The sequence below is a fragment of the Prionailurus bengalensis genome, chromosome D4 (genome assembly GCF_016509475.1).
Source record: "Prionailurus bengalensis isolate Pbe53 chromosome D4, Fcat_Pben_1.1_paternal_pri, whole genome shotgun sequence".
NCBI lineage: Eukaryota > Metazoa > Chordata > Mammalia > Carnivora > Felidae > Prionailurus > Prionailurus bengalensis.
The window spans coordinates 87,392,150-87,407,776 of record NC_057359.1 but is presented as its reverse complement, the minus strand read 5'-3'; the positions used below and the strand labels follow the sequence as shown (position 1 = coordinate 87,407,776).

The window sequence follows — 15,627 nt, the reverse complement described above, 5'->3', positions numbered from 1 at the left end:
GGAAAAACCCCTCCGGGACTGTGGGGAGAAGGAGGGGAAGGCGCGTGAAGACGCTGCCGCCGAAATCCAGGGAAGAGATGATGTGGACACAGTCGGGCACTACTGGGGGGGAGGAGGGGGGCTCCAAACCAGAGGGTCTGAGCGATCGCCAGGACTTGGCGACTGGAATTGGAACTGAGGGAAACGCAGGGGCCAGGGCCGACTCCCAGATCCTCACCTGGCGGCCCGGGAAGCAGAGGGCGAAGCTGGCGCGCGTCGGGCCGCGTGGGAGAGCGCTACCTGCGGAGAACCCGGGGTAGGCGTTCGATGGGGCGCCCAGGCGCGGGGCGGGGGAGGGGGCGCCCAGGGAGACGTCGGCGCTGACGCGGAAGGTGGAGTCCGTCCCGCCCCTCACCACCGCTCGGGCTCCGCTGGCCGGCAGGCCTGAGCGGGCCCCGGGTCAGTGTCACACGGCGGGTCCCCCCGAGGCCAGGGAGCACCCCGAGGTGCGTGCTCGCGGCCCGGTGGGGCCCACCCGCTCTCCGCCACTCGCAGACCGGGCTCGGCCGGGAGAGGAGCCGCGGCGCGCCCCGGAACCTTCGGCCGCCGCAGCCCGTGTTCGCCGCGGGACCCGTCGAGGGGCACCAGTTCGCTGTTGCTAAGGGGCGGCCCCGGAAGTGACGCGCCCCGGGTTTGTTGACAGCGGAGGCGGCGGCGGCTGCAGGCTCCGAGCCTCTGGAGCCGGATCGGGGGAGGGGCCGGGCCCCGGAGCCAGCACCCGGCGGCCCTCGGCCCCGCCCGCAGCCCTAAGGGCAAGGTAACGGCCACCGGGTCCCACCCCCGGCGCGACCCCCTCCCGCCTGGGGCTCCAGTCCCCGGGATCCCAAGCTCCGCCCCGCCGACCCCCCGTCTCCCGCAGACCCCGGCCCTAGCCTAACGAGATCCCCTGTCTCCCCAGGCGCCCTGGCCCCAGATTCTCCCGGGCCGCATCCTCCGCTTCTCCTCGCGGAGGAAGCGAGCATCCCGTCCACTCCCGCGGCCGAGGGATTTATCTGCGTCCTCCCCCTTTCCCTCCTGCCTCAGGCGCCTCAGCATCGCCTCTGCAACCTTTTGCACAGGTCCAATTCGGCCAATGGTGGGAGGGCTCCCTTCTCTGTCCCTGCTGCCAGGTCCGAGAAACGTGCCTTTAAAACTGAGCTCCCTTTCTCCAGAAAGAAAATGACTCCCTGTCGGATGCCCCTACAAAATGGGGGATCGACCTAGGACTAAAAGGGCTACCCTCTGCCCCTCCTACCTGTTGGACGAGCTTAAGTTCCTCCAAAGCAATGCTTAAAAGCTCAGGGACGGCTGGGATTCTGGAACGGCTCCCAAAAGGAATGACAAGGTGCAGGAAATCCAACAGGATGAGAAGGGGATGGGCTGGGGTTGCAAACCTGAGGGCAAGGGGAGCCTGATAGGTGAGTTGAAAGTGAAACTGACTGCTGGCCACTATAGCTCTGTGGGTGGAAATTGACTTGGCTGCTCTTTGGCCCAAGGAGTCCAAGATTTCCAGTCTTTGCCTGTGCCTGTCAGCGTGCTTGGTGTTTGAGGGCGGAAGGCCTGATGCCTCCACAGGGCGTATGATCTTTCCCACAGAATATTTCTCTTCAGGGTTCAAAATGGGTAGAAGAAGCATTGAAGACAGCTTGGAAAAAAGTAAGAGGAGGCTATGCTTAGAGCAGGAGGTGGGGGCCGGTGGTGAGGGGTCTCTGTTTCAGTTCATTGCTTCATTCAGAAAGTAAGAATTATAAAATATGTAGGGTGCAATAAGTGACATGGAGAAGAATAAAGCAGGAAGGGCCAAGGGAAGGTCCAGAGAGTGGGTTCACCTTTTTATAGACGTTGATCAGAGAAGGTCTCTAATAAGGTGATATCTGAACAAAAACCCAAAGGGGGGGGGGTGGAGGGAGCAAACCATGCATCTCTCTACAGTCAGAGCATTCAACAGCAAGTGCAAAGGTCCTGAGGTAGTGTACCTGATGATTTCAGGAAACAGCCAGAGGACAGTAGGGCTGGAGCAGAGTGAAGGAGGGGAAGTGGGAACCAGATAACGGTGGGAAGAATGTCAGGGGCTGTCCATGTGACGCAGGGTCACAGTATCTAATGGAGCATCCTTTCGGAACTGTGCTAACGTGGTGTCTGGTGGTCAGAGAAAATATAGATTTGTTTTAAGTGACAAATAGCCGCTGTACTCTGGTCTGGCATTATAAGTACCCCTTTTCCATCTTTGTAATGACCCCTGATGGGATTAATACCAAAAGGACAGCCATAGAGCACTGTAGTGTTAAATCAGATCATGCAGCTGCTTCCTGGTTGTGAGAACTTGGGCAAGGGACCACCTCAGTGTCCTCATCTGCAGAGTAGGCTTGTTGGGCTTAATGAGACATCATGCACTACAGTGCTTACTTAGCACGCTATTTAGCACATATTAATGACTCGGTATGTGGCACTTGTGATGATGGCAACGGCCATGATGAGGAACTGTTTGCATGTGTCTACCTCCAAGCCTTTCTTTTTCGCACCAGCTGGTGGTGCCACCAGCTCTGGCTGCCTCCCTGAGCTAGTAGAATTTTGGAGAACAGTGGGGGTGGGGAGACAAAGTGGAAACTTCCTGTCACCCTTCAGTGGGAACAATGGTTGCATATCCTACAGGGAGGACGGTAGCTTGGTCTTGGCTTTCTTGAGGACAGCAGAAGGGGATGGGACCTTTTACAAAAGAGCCCAGCAAATCCCCATTCTGCCACATAAAATAAACAAGATGATGGTGTTGACGTAAATATGCCATGGACAGGTTGGGAAGGGCAGTCTATGTTGGCCCCTGACGTGCCGTTGGGGTGCGTGTGCGCCTGATCTGCTGATGCAGAGTGTTAATCCAAGAAGTACCCAGCAGAGGCTCAGATTTTGCAGCCTGCCTTATAGGGAGTGGAACAATGGTTGATCTCCCTCCTCACCCCCCAAGCCTGGACTATATCATCAGGCCTGGGTCATAAGCTAAGCAGGGCGACTGGGCCAGATGATTTAAAAATGAAAAGCCAGAGCTCTTAGACGCCGAGAGCCAGCATATCCGAGCAGCTGCCGTGGCTAGAACCTAGGACTAGTCATCTGGGGACCTGGGTTCAAGCCCCAGCTCTGCTGCTGGCTCACCGTGTGAACTTGGGCAAGTTCCAATCCCCTGCCTGGGACTCGGTTTTCCTATCTGTATGCCAACTCTGAGGATGAAATGAAACACAGGTCGTGAAAGAATTTGGTGCACTCTAGAGCTCACTACAAAGGTAAAGGACAGTTCTGGTTATTATTAGCGCCATCGGGATTCTGCACTCATATTTTTGGGGCAGAGAGCTTTAGTACCTCAGCTGTTCTTCATTCCTGAAATGCCAGTTCAGGGACCCCAGGTGGGTCATCGATTTGGGCAGCAGCATTCTTTATCTGGCTCAATCACTAAAGCTGATTTTCCACCTTCCAAAATGAACAGAAGGGTCTCCCCAAGCATAAGTTCCTAGGAGATCACTCCATAATGATTGGTCACCACCTTCTTGACATTATCTCGTGGCACCTCCTCACTAACGCCACAAGGTAGGCGCCGTTTGCAACCCATTGACCAATAAGGACCCTGACGGAATCATTGAGGCTGGTAAATATTGCTTGGGGGGGGGGGGTCTTGTGCAGCTGAGGCTCCTTCATCTGCCACCAACCAGCCACACACTCACTGCGTCATGGAGACCCTATGGATCACACGAGGTCCCCGCTGAGAACCTCCCAGTCCTGTGGCCAAAATGATATATGCCCATAGGACAGTTCCCAGCAATACCATAACATCTGTGCTCAGGGTCTGAGGACACTCAGGGTTGTAAGGAGTCAGTGAAGGCTCATCCGCAGAGAGGAGACCTGAGGCGAGGAGAAATGGTTCCTGCCCACCGCGTAGTGGTAAAGAGAGCCAAGCACGTAGTGGGGGACCTTGGACAAATCATCACACATATTTGAACCACACAGTTTGTTCCTCTGGAAAACAAAATAATGTGGCCCTCGTAGGTTATTTGTGCCTTCAGCGAGAGCATGCATGGGAAGCTTGAAGCTCTAAGTCTTGAACTAACGCATCCCTCTATGGCTATTGCCGTGTCCCCGTAGACCCTCGTACCTAAACATAGTCCATGGCGAATTACCTCACCATTCAGAGCCCCAGCCTCCTCATCTGCAAGCTGTAGGTTTTAATAATTCCTGCTTCGTGTGGTTGTGGAGAGAATTTAACGGCTTAACATGTATCAAGTACTTAGCAGAGCTCTTGGAATATGGTGCTCAGTGTGGGTGCGATCACTTAAAAAAGGTTTTTTAAATGTGTGATTTATTTTTGAGAGCAAGAGAGACAGAGCATGAGCGGGGGAGGGGCAAGGAGAGGAGGCAGGGAAACACAGAATCCAAAGCAGGCTCCAGGCTCTGAGCTGCCAGCACAGAGCCTGACGCGGGGCTCGAACTCACAAACCACGAGATCCCGACCTGAGCCAAAGTCAGACGCTTAACCAACTGAGGCACCCAGGTGCCCTGATGGATGTTTGTTTATTTCTGAGAGACAGAGAGAGAGGCAGAGCACGAGCGAGGGAGGGGGCAGAGACAGAGGGAGACACAGAATCTGAAGCAGGTTCCAGACTCTGAGCTGTCAGCTCAGAGCCTGATGCGGGGCTCGAACTCACAGACCGTGAGATCACGACCTGAGCCAAAGTCTGATGCCTAGTGCAAGCTTGGAACTCAGATAGTAGCCCCAAGGCCCCTCTGCCTCCAGGTGGCACCAGTGAGTGGTGAGGTGCGTTCCTCCCTCATTCCATTTCCCCTGTCTTCCTAACCTAACCCACTCTGCCGATTAGGCTGTGCGGGCCAGACCCCTTGGGATGCTTTCCGATCCTGGCTGCCTTCACCTTTGCCCCTGGGACACCCTGGCACTTGCCCGGACTCCCCTCACACCAGCTTCCCGCCCCCGATATCTGGCCTGGGATCTGCTCCTGGAAAGCTTCCAGCTTCTGTAAATAGGGCATTTGTTTGGACTTTTCCCCCCCAGCTCTCGGGTTAATATTTCACAGGGTGGGCGCTGCTCCAAGGCTCAGAACTCTGGCTCCCCCAGCCTGTCGGCCGGGTGTCAGGTCACCGCCGGGATCCCACGCTCCCTTGTCTGGACCGCAGTTTCTCTTTCGCCTGCGCTGCATGGACAGAAGACTTAATGGTGTGGTGACAAGTGCGAGTTTGGTTTAGGATTGTGTCCCCTGTTGTCATTTGTGTGGTTGCAGGCAAGCCTCAGTGTCTTCATCAGGAAGCCGGGTATGATCAGTTGTCAATACCTCATGCTGCTGGAGTGAGGTCAGGGCAAAGGCAAACCTTTATTGTGATGCATGCCAGGCACAGGCTGGCACAGAGGATCCTGGAGCCTGCAAGCAAAAAGGATTCCCATCCTCCCAGAGCTCATGGGCTGGGGGAGGGGTTGTTAGACAATTGTTATACAAATGACAATTAGCTTCAAGTGCAGGATCCTAGGGAATGTCATTTGTTGGTTAAATAAGGAACTATTTAACGCGGTTCAAGCGCGAGGGGCTCAGCGCCCCATCTGGAAGCAACCAGCACCGAGAGGCTTCGGCCACCGCTTCTGTTTTCTCCCTTCTCTCTCCTCTGCTCCCCACTCCCCCACGCCACCATGTCATAGCTCAGGATGGATCCAGTGTAAAGAACCTGCTAGAGAAGTGACGGAGGAAGACACAGGGCTCTTACTGTGTCGCAGTTGCCAGCTTGTGCCCGGTTGCCAGTATCCCAGATGGCCAGTGACTGCCGTGGGAACAAGGAGCCCTCGTGGGTGGGAGTGGGGAGGGGAGAGATGACTGTGTCTGGCGGGCGCCAGACCTGCAACCAGATGGGGCACCAGTGGCAGGGTGCCCCACACCTCCCCGCCTCCGGCCCCTTCCTCCTCCGGCTCATCTCACCCCCAAACAGCGGGGGCCACACGGCCAAAGGGCAGTTAGCAAATGGTACCATCTGCCTGGTGTGTTTCTAGGGGGCTTTGGGTGCCCTTGGTGGCTGAAAGGGTCCTGTTCCTTCCACCTGGGGAGCGGGGCTGGGGCCTGGCGGCTACCTTCGTGACTGGGCTCAGTCCTGCAGAAAAGGCAAAACCCCTGGTGGCGTCCTCTCGTTCCGAGTGGTGAGCATTCCCCTGTGGCCACTGGGGCCCCACAGTGCCCTGGCGTGGCCGGCAGGGAGGATACAAGAGTGTGCCTTGTCCCCGGGTGCCATGCGTGGCACAACTTACAAGTCCCTTCGTCCCTTCCACGGGCGTGTGTGGAAACCCTACGAGGTGTCAGGCCCACACAGGGTGTCCAGCAAACTGCCATGGAACTGGGCCTGTCGTACCAGGGTCCCGTCCCCTCTGGCCTCAGCCTGTGCACATCTATTCCTTCTTGCTGGAACACCCTTCCCTTCTATCCCCACCTCCAGAGTTAAGTATGACTCATCTTTTGGGTCCCAGCTGAAATGTCACTTCCGAGGAAGCCTGCCCATGACTCGCCAGTCCAGGGCAGGTCCCCTGGCACAGGCACGCGGGGCCCCAGGTGCCTCCTTCCCCCTGAGGACACTGGTCCCGGGTACGTGGCGTGGGGTTCGTGTGCTTTTTAGGTGCATGTCTGTCTCCCCTCGGAGTGAGTATGCTCCACAAGGACAGGGACCTCACCTGGTTTCACCCACCACTGGACCCACAGTGCCCAGCGGACAGGTACCAAGTGAATACATAAGTGACCTGGGCTCAGCGCAGGGATGATGCCACGTAAGACAGCCAGGTTCCTGGCCTCATGGAGCTGGGCAGCTGGAAGGGGAGTCAGATAACTAAACCAGCATTAGTTCAAAGTATTAGTTGTTGTGGTGGGGCCATGGGGGCACACAGCAGGAGCACCCTGGCGGGGCAGGGAAGTGTCCCCAGAGGAAGTGAGGTTGACACCAAGGCCCGAGGTGTACAGGCGGCAGCCAACGAAGGAGAGGTCAAAGGCGGTCAAAGGCGGCGTGGGCTGGAGGGGGTAGGTATGCTTCCCGGAGGAGGGGCATGAATGCGTTTTAGGGGCGGGAGTAGTATTTAGAGTAGAAAGTGGGAGAATTTGTTGAACTGGGATGGTCCTGGTTGAAAGAAAATAGACTGAGCAAAGGTCTGAAGGTGACCCTGTGCATAGGGCCTATTGCCAGTACCGCGAAGGAGGCCGGGCCAGCTGCAGTAGGGGCCAGTGGGCACTGAGTGGGCCAGAAAGCTGGCTGTGGTTCCGGAGGCCTGCGGTGCCTGCTGGAAGAGATAGGACTTGGCTTCCAGCAGGATGGGCCTCCCTGCCAGCGGTGCTCCCCTGGCTCCTGTTGCCCCGGGAAGATCTGGGAGTGAATGAAGGCAGAGGAGGGCCATGCCCGGTGCCCGAGCAGCCTGTTTATTGTGCCTTCCCTCAAGGGTGGCACACGGCCAGTGGGACAGCTGGCACCACAGGCCTTGTGGCAAGAGACCCAGGCCTGGGGAGCACAGACCTTGAACTGGGCAGGGACAGACCCTGCTGTGTCGGGGATCACAGCAGGTGAGGCAGGACAATGGTAATGGTGACAATGACAACGGTAATAATAGCTGCTTTTTATTGAGTAGTTACCAGGTGCCAGGCGCCATGCTGGTATCTTTTGATATTCTATGTTATCTTCGCACAGTACTCCCTGTTTTAGAGGAGAAACTGAGGCACAGAGGGATGAAGACACTTGTTCACCAAGTGCACCTGCTCTTAAGCAGCAGGGCTGGGACTTGAAGCTGCGTGGGCCTGACTCCAGAGCTCTCAGCGCACTGTCACCAGTCAGCGGTGGTGCCAGCACTGAGACCTTGCAATGTCTGAGGGCACAGGGCTCTGTGGCTGCCCACTGGATTTCTGGAGCAGCCCAGAAGGCTCAGATAGGGACACAGGGGCTCCAGGAAGCCGGGGGAACTGCTGGGCCCTGAACTGCTTCAGAGCTCTCCAAGGGGTGATGTGGTGGAGTCCAAGAGACCAGATTCAAATCCCAGTTTGGACAGAGTAGCCTCTCTGAGCCTGAGTTTTCTCATCTGGAAGACGGGATCATAACCACCATCTATTCTGTACTGAGTCTCATCAAGCCGGAGACTAAACGCTTCCCCAACATCTCATTTACTCCAACAGCCCTGTGAAGTGGGGATGATTGTCCCCATTTTCCAAATGAGGAAACTGAGGTCCAGAGAGGTTAAGTAATGTACAGTGGATTGTAGAAGTGGGTTGAAACAGATCTGACCACAGAGTCTGCGTGTCAAAAAAACAAAAGCAAAAAGCAAACCCCAAAACAACTATTGAAGTATAACCTAGATAGGGAAAAGAAGGCATGGAAAGCGTGAGTGGGCAGTTTGATGAATGTCCTGTCCCAGAGGTCCCCGGCCCCTCTCTAATCACCACGGGTCCATTTTGCCTATCTCCTCCACCCTTTCCGATACAGACCCTGGTAGAAAGCTGGTTGGGGATTAATTCCTGACGATCCTCGGTTCTATAAGTGGCTTTTTCTACCTTGTTCACTCAAGTTGAATACGAAGGTTCAGTTTTCATCCTCAGCCACTTGTAGCTGAGGAGATACACTCTCAGAGCATCATTTAACTGAAGCCTAGTCCCCTCTAAATGTAGACCTCTTTGGTGTCCAGGCCATTTTATTAACTTTTATTGAATTATACATTTTTTAAGTTTACTGTGAGAGAGAGCACGTGAGCTGGGGGAGGGCCCAAGAGAGAGGGAGAGAGAGAATCACAAGCAGGCTCCATACTGTCAGCACAGAGCCCGACCCAGGGCTCTATCCCATGGCTGTGAGATCATGACCTGAGCCGAATAGTCGGATGCTTGACTGACTGAGCCACCCAGGCACCCCTATAATTTACATTTTTAAAAATCACACATCATGATATACAACTCCTGAATATTCACAAAGTGAACGCTGGACATATTCAGATAAGGGACTAGAATCTTCTCAGCACCCAGCCAAATCCCCAAAGTAACTGCAATCCTGACTTCTACCACCACAGATCAGATTTTTCTTTTCTTTTTTTTTTTTTTAGGGTTATTTATTTATTTATTGATTTAGAGAGAGAGCAGGGGAGGGGCAGAGAGAGGGAAAGAGAGAGAATCCCAAGCAGACTCCATACCAGCAGCATGGAGTCTGACATGGGGCTCACACCCACAGACTGAGATCATGACCTGAGTTGAAACCGAGAGGAGGATGCATAACCAACTGAATCACCCAGGTGCCCCTCTGTATTTTTAAAGTTAAATTTTATCGGGGGCGCCTGGGTGGTGCAGTCAGTTAAGCGTCCGACTTCAGCTCAGGTCACGATCTCGCGGTCTGTGAGTTCGAGCCCCGCGTCAGGCTCTGGGCTGATGGCCCAGAGCCTGGAGCCTGTTTCCGATTCTGTGTCTCCCTCTCTCTCTGCCCCTCCCCCGTTCATGCTCTGTCTCTCTCTGTCCCAAAAATAAATAAACATTGAAAAAAAAAATAAAGTTAAATTTTATCAAATTTTATTTATTTTTGAGAGAGAGAGCACAATTTGGGGGGGGGGGGGAAGGACAGAGGAAGAGGGAGAAAGAATCTTAAGCAAGCTCCATGCTCAGTGCAAAGCCCGATGTGGGGCTTGATCCCACAACCCTAGGATTGTGACCTTAGCCAAAATCAAGAGTCGGACACTTAACTAACTGAGCCACCCAGGCACCCCTATTTTATTCTATTTTATTTTATTTTATTTTATTTTATTTTATTTTATTTTATTTTATTTTAGAGAGAGCGTGCACATGCAAGCTGGTGGGGGGACACAGGGAGAAAGAGAGAGAGAATCTCAAGCAGTGTCCACGCTCAGCATGGAGCCAAGATTGGGGCTCAGTCCCATGACCCTGGTATCTTGACCGGAGCTGAAGTCAAGAGGCAGCCACTCAAGTGACTGAGCCACCCAGGCGCCTCAGATTGTTCTGTTTTTTAGCTTAGTGGAGTAAAACATGAATGGATTCATTTGGTATAAAATATGGTATAAGCTCTCTTATGTCTGACTTCTTTCACTGAACACTGTGGGGTTCACCCAAGCCATTGTGTTAACAATAGTTTGTGCGTTCTCATTGCCATTAGTATTTCGTTGGTGATTACACCGTAATTATTCATTCTAATGTCAGGGACATTCAGATTCCTTTTTGGTTTTGGCTACTCCGAATAATACTGCTGTGAACATTCTGGTCTGTGTCTTTGGGGGAACATTTATATGTGCACCTTTGTTGGGTGTGTACCTACGAATAGAATTGCTGAACATTGAACATACGTGCATATTCAGCTTTGGTAGATAGTGTCATACAATATTCCATTATACTGTCGATGCACACCAATTTTCACTCCCACCAGCAGTGTGGGCGACATCCTGTTGTTCCGTCTTCACTACAGTACAGGCTTGGTGTTGCCTGTATTGTTGTTGTTTCCAGTTGAGCCATTGTGGTGGGTGGGAAATGGTATCTCATTGTGATTTTACGGATTCTGATGAGGCTGAGCCCTTTTGTATATGTTTCCATATGTTCTCTGTCCCTTATGAAATACCTTTTCAAGTCTTTTGCCTTTTCAAGTCAATTTTTCAGTTGGATGCTATGTCCTTTAAAAAAAAAAAACGATTTTGGAGCAGCTGGCTGGCTCAGTCGGTGGAGCGTGCGACTCTTGATCTCAGGGTGTGAGTTCGAGCCCCATGTTGGGTGTAGAGATTGCTTGAAAAAAATCTTAAAAAAAATGATTTGTAGAAGTTGTTTATGTATTCTGAATATGAATCCTTTGTTGGATATATTATTGGAAATATTTTCTAGGCTGTGGCTTGCCCTTTTTTTTTTTTTAACTTTTTAAATGTTTTATTTATTTTTGAAAGAGAGACAGACAGCATGTGAGTGGACAAGGGGCAGAGAGAGAGGGTGACACAGAATCCGAAGCAGGCTCCAGGCTCTGAGCTGTCAGCACAGAGCCTGACGCACAGCTTGAACTTATGAGCTGTGAGATCGTGACCTGAGCTGAAGTCAGACACTTAACCAACTGAGCCACCCAGGCGCCCCTGCCCTTTCTCTTTCTTAATGATATCTTTTGATGAACAGAGTCTTAACGTTTTAAGGCAGTATGATTTATTTCTATATATGGTTTCTGGGTTTTTTTGTGACCTATTTAAGAAATGATCGCCTACTCTGGAGTCATAAGATAGACTCCTGTGTTTTCTTCTAGAAACCTTATTGTTCTACCCTTCACATTTAGGCCTGTGGTTCGTCTCAGATTAATTTTTGTGTACGTACGAACAGTAGTTTCTTCACTTCAATGCAGATTGGTTTATCATTTTTTCCTTACGACCCTGCTTAAGGAATCTTTACCTATCTCAAGGTCATGAAAATAGTAAGGGATTTTGGGTTTTTACTAACAGTTTTATTGAGCTACAATTCCTATACCCTACAGCTCACCTATCTAACAGAGATAATTCGTGGTTTTTAATATATTCAGAATTGTGTGACTGTCACCACCATCAATTTTAAGATATTTTTACCACCCCAGAAGAAACCCCATACCCATTAGCAGTCACTCCCCATTTCCTTACAACCTCCTAGCCCTAGGCAGCCACTATTCTTCTTCTGTCTCCATAGGTTTGCCTGTTCTGGCTAGACACTTCATAAAAATGGAACCATATGACCTTTTGTGTCTGGCTTCTTTCACTTAGCATCGTGTTTTCAAGGTCCACCCGCGTTGTAGCAGTTGCCAATACCTCATTCCTTTTATGGCTGAATAATATTCCATTGTACGGATAGGCCATTTTTGTTTACCCATGCATCACTTGATGGACATTTGCGTTGTTTCCACTTTTGGGCTATTACAAATAATACCAGTGTGAAAACATTAATGTACCGTTTTTTTATGGGGACATATATTTTTGCCACGCTCAGGAGGAGACCTTTCATTCTTTTTTTTTTTTTTTTTTTTTTTTTTTAAGTAGGCTCCACACGCAGCATGGAGCCCAGCATGGGGCTTGAACTCACAACCCGCGATCACGACCTGAGCTGAGATCGAGAGTCAGACACTTAACCGACTGAGCCACCCAGGCGCACCAGAACCTTCATTCTTAATCACATACGATGAGATTCAGTGACGACATGTCTGTAAAGCCCTGGCATGTATTAAATGCTCACACAGTGACAGCCATTTACGGGTTAGGTTACATAGTAAGAGACACCCCAGTGTAGCTATTAACGAAAGCTCCTGTTATCCTCACCCAAGCATTGAGTCCCCAGCACACACATGTCTGCCCACGGACGCTCTGAAGGCAGACAAATGCTTAGAAAAGGCCCCCTGCTCTTTGCAGTTCAAGCCACACGTAGATAGTGGCACAGCAGAGAGAGCAGGCAAGGAATCGGGAGCCTTGGGACGTGCCTCTGCCAGACTGCTAATTTGAGTGTGACATCCAGGGCCTCAGTTTCCCTACTCAGAGAGTGGACCTAGGGCAGCCAGTGGTTCTGGTTCTTATGGGGGACTCACTTAGCTTCTTCCTGTTCCACAGGCTGTGGTTCTGCCAATGATCCTGTGAGTGCCGGGGAGTCACCGCTGCCCCTAGGGGCTCCTGTCGTGGAGTGCCCCCCCCCGCCTGTCCCCAGCATGGCGTCCGACACCCCCGAGTCCCTGATGGCCCTCTGCACCGACTTCTGCTTGCGCAACCTGGATGGCACCTTGGGCTACCTGCTGGACAAGGAGACTCTGCGGCTACATCCGGACATCTTCCTACCCAGCGAGATCTGCGACCGGCTCGTCAATGAGTGAGCAGGCGGGGGCCGGGGCACGGGCGTGAGGCTTAGCATGAGCACGCGTGGAGGCCCCGGGACCATCGTGTGCACCGTGCAGGGATGCGGCTGGGGGTACATATGTGTGAGGGGGTGTGCATGCCCTTGGGTATCTGTGGGTGCAGGAGAACACTGGTATGTTCATAGCCATAAGGTTGTACGTGTGCATGTTGCTAAGCGTGTGGAGGGGTGTGCACGTGAAGGAATGGGTGTGTGGACACACATGGGCTGCAGCACGGGGTGTGTTTGAGTATGTCCCTGCACGTGTGTATTACATCTACGAGAGAGTACAGAAACTGCATATAAGCGCAGGAGTTCTGTGCTGTTCCGTGTGCACTTGCCTGTGCCTCAAACATGTGTCTGTGTACACGTGGGCACACACGTTTGCCCACTGGTGCACAAATAACGAACCCATGAGCAGGAATTGAACCGTTCAGAAAATCTTTGTGTGGGGGCACCTGGGTGGCTCAGTCGGTTAAGCGTCCAACTCTTGATTTCATCTCAGGTCACGATCTCATGGTTCGTGAGTTCAGGCCCCGCATTGGGCTCTGTGCTGACAGTGTGGAGCCTGCTTGGGATTCTTTCTCTTCCTCTCTCTGCCCCTCCCCCACTCATTCTCTCTCTAAATAAATAAACAAACAAACAAACTTTAAAAAAGAGAGAGAAAAAGAAAATCTTTATGTGGAGCCTCCAAGGACTCTCCGCTCTTAGAGGTTCCTAGCAGTAAGATGTGCATTCACTCACCTCAGGGAGTCCAGTGCCCAGAAGAGAAATTGTTAGGCCAAACAGTTGCATATAAAAGCAAGAATCTGTGGGTGCACCTGGCTGGCTCGGTCAGTGGAGCGTGCGACTCTTGATCTCAGGGTTGTGAGTTTGAACCCTATGTTGCATGTGGAGCTCACTTAAAAATAAAATCTTGGGGCGCCTGGGTGGCGCAGTCGGTTAAGCGTCCGACTTCAGCCAGGTCACGATCTCGCGGTCCGTGAGTTCGAGCCCCGCGTCAGGCTCTGGGCTGATGGCTCAGAGCCTGGAGCCTGTTTCTGATTCTGTGTCTCCCTCTCTCTCTGCCCCTCCCCCGTTCATGCTCTGTCTCTCTCTGTCCCAAAAATAAATAAAAACGTTAAAAAAATAAATAAATAAAATAAAATAAAATCTTTAAAAAAAAAAAAGTTGGAACTTGTATGTGACCTGAGGACAGAGCTCAGTTTGATTTTTTTTTTTAAATGTTTATTTATTTTTGAGACAGAGACAGAGCATGAACAGGGGAGGGGCAGAGAGAGAGGGAGACACAGAATCTGAAACAGGCTCCAGGCTCTGAGCTGTCAGCCCAGAGCCCGACGCGGGGCTCGAACTCACGGACCGTGAGATCATGACCTGAGCCGAAGTCGGACGCCTAACCGACCAAGCCACCCAGGCACCCCAGGACAGAGCCCAGTTTGTAATCATGTTCCAAGCATTTGATGCAGGTCAGGCACTTGTTTGGATGCTTTGCAGACCAGAGTTATGTCCATTTTACAGATGAAGAAACTGAACGCTGGGGAAGTTCCATTCCTCACATGAAGCTGCCCACGTAGTGAACAGTCAAGCCAGGATTTAGATTCCAGAGTGTTTGACTCAAAGCCCTTTCCACCAGACCAGGAATCTTACATTAGCTGACCTCAGCAGGGTTTTATTGAGTGCTTGCCCTGTACCCAGCTGGGATCCTTAAACTCCTTGGCTTAATCTTCCTGTTGGAAAGGGTCCTGGGAGGGGCTGATCAAGGAATCAGAAGCTGGCTTAAAGATGAGGAGTGTGGACGTGTATGTTTGTTATAGATGTGTAGGGTTTCTGGGGGAAGAGCTTGGAATTGGCTGTTGATAAGAGGCCCCTTCATCACCTTTGCACCCATGGTGCCTGGGGCCACTCTGTCTCAGCTGCACAGTGCTCGGGACCCAAATAGGTACTGTTAGAAAGAGGGGCTGTGGCGGGGGGGGGGGGGTGGGTACCTGGGGGGCTCAGTGTGTTAAGCATCTGACTTTTTTTTTCTTTTAATTTATTTATTTTGAGAGAGAGAGAGAGAGCACACACATATGCATGAACAGGGGAGGGACAGAGAGAGAGAGGGAGAGAGAGAATCCCAAGTAGGCTCCTTGCTGATGCGAGGCTCAATCTCATGGCCGTGAAATCATGACTTGAGCTGAGATCAAGAGTCAGAAACCTAACCAACTGAGCCACCCTGGGGACCCAAGTGTCCAACTCTTGATCTCAGCTCAGGTCTTAATCTCAGGGTCAGGAGTTCAAGCCTCACATTGGGCCTCTCGTTGGGCCCTGCTCTGGACGTGAAGCCTACTAAAAAAAAAAAAAAAAAAAAATCAGTAAAAAGAAAGAAAGAAGGGCAGGGGATAGACGAGATGGAGGTTGCTGACCAGTGATGAGGGAAGGTTTCGGGGACAGGAGGCCTGGTGCTGAGCCTTGAAGGGAGAACGAGGGTCCCTGGGCTCCCCCTCAAGCCAGGCTTTCCTCCTTCCCAGGTATGTGGAGCTGGTCAACGCCGCCTGCAACTTTGAGCCGCACGAGAGCTTCTTCAGCCTTTTCTCCGACCCCCGCAGCACCCGCCTCACCCGGATCCACCTCCGTGAGGACCTGGTACAGGACCAGGACCTGGAGGCCATCCGCAAGCAGGTGAGACCCGCTTCGCCAGCCGGTGGGGATGGTCATGGGGAGGCGGCCTCGAGATGATCGGTGAGTCGGGGGCCGAGCCACGCGCCTCCAGCAC

The 15,627-nt window shown here is 52.3% G+C and overlaps 1 protein-coding gene across 4 annotated transcripts in view; it reads left to right on the top strand.

Moving 5' to 3' along the window:
* Nucleotides 1-662: 662 nt before the first annotated feature.
* The window catches only part of ZER1 (zyg-11 related cell cycle regulator), a 31,858-nt gene continuing 16,893 nt past the window's right edge, over nucleotides 663-15,627 (top strand). For 2 of the 4 annotated variants that reach the window (XM_043566115.1, XM_043566113.1), the window contains exons 1-3: nucleotides 663-796; nucleotides 12,596-12,848; nucleotides 15,383-15,533. In XM_043566115.1, the coding sequence (XP_043422050.1) occupies nucleotides 12,691-12,848; nucleotides 15,383-15,533 (309 nt within the window). In that variant the 5' untranslated portion in view covers nucleotides 663-796; nucleotides 12,596-12,690. Of the gene's footprint in view, nucleotides 797-11,202; nucleotides 12,248-12,595; nucleotides 12,849-13,024; nucleotides 13,202-15,382; nucleotides 15,534-15,627 lie in introns of those variants that run through there. The other 2 variants (XM_043566114.1, XM_043566116.1) reach the window with 2 other exon arrangements.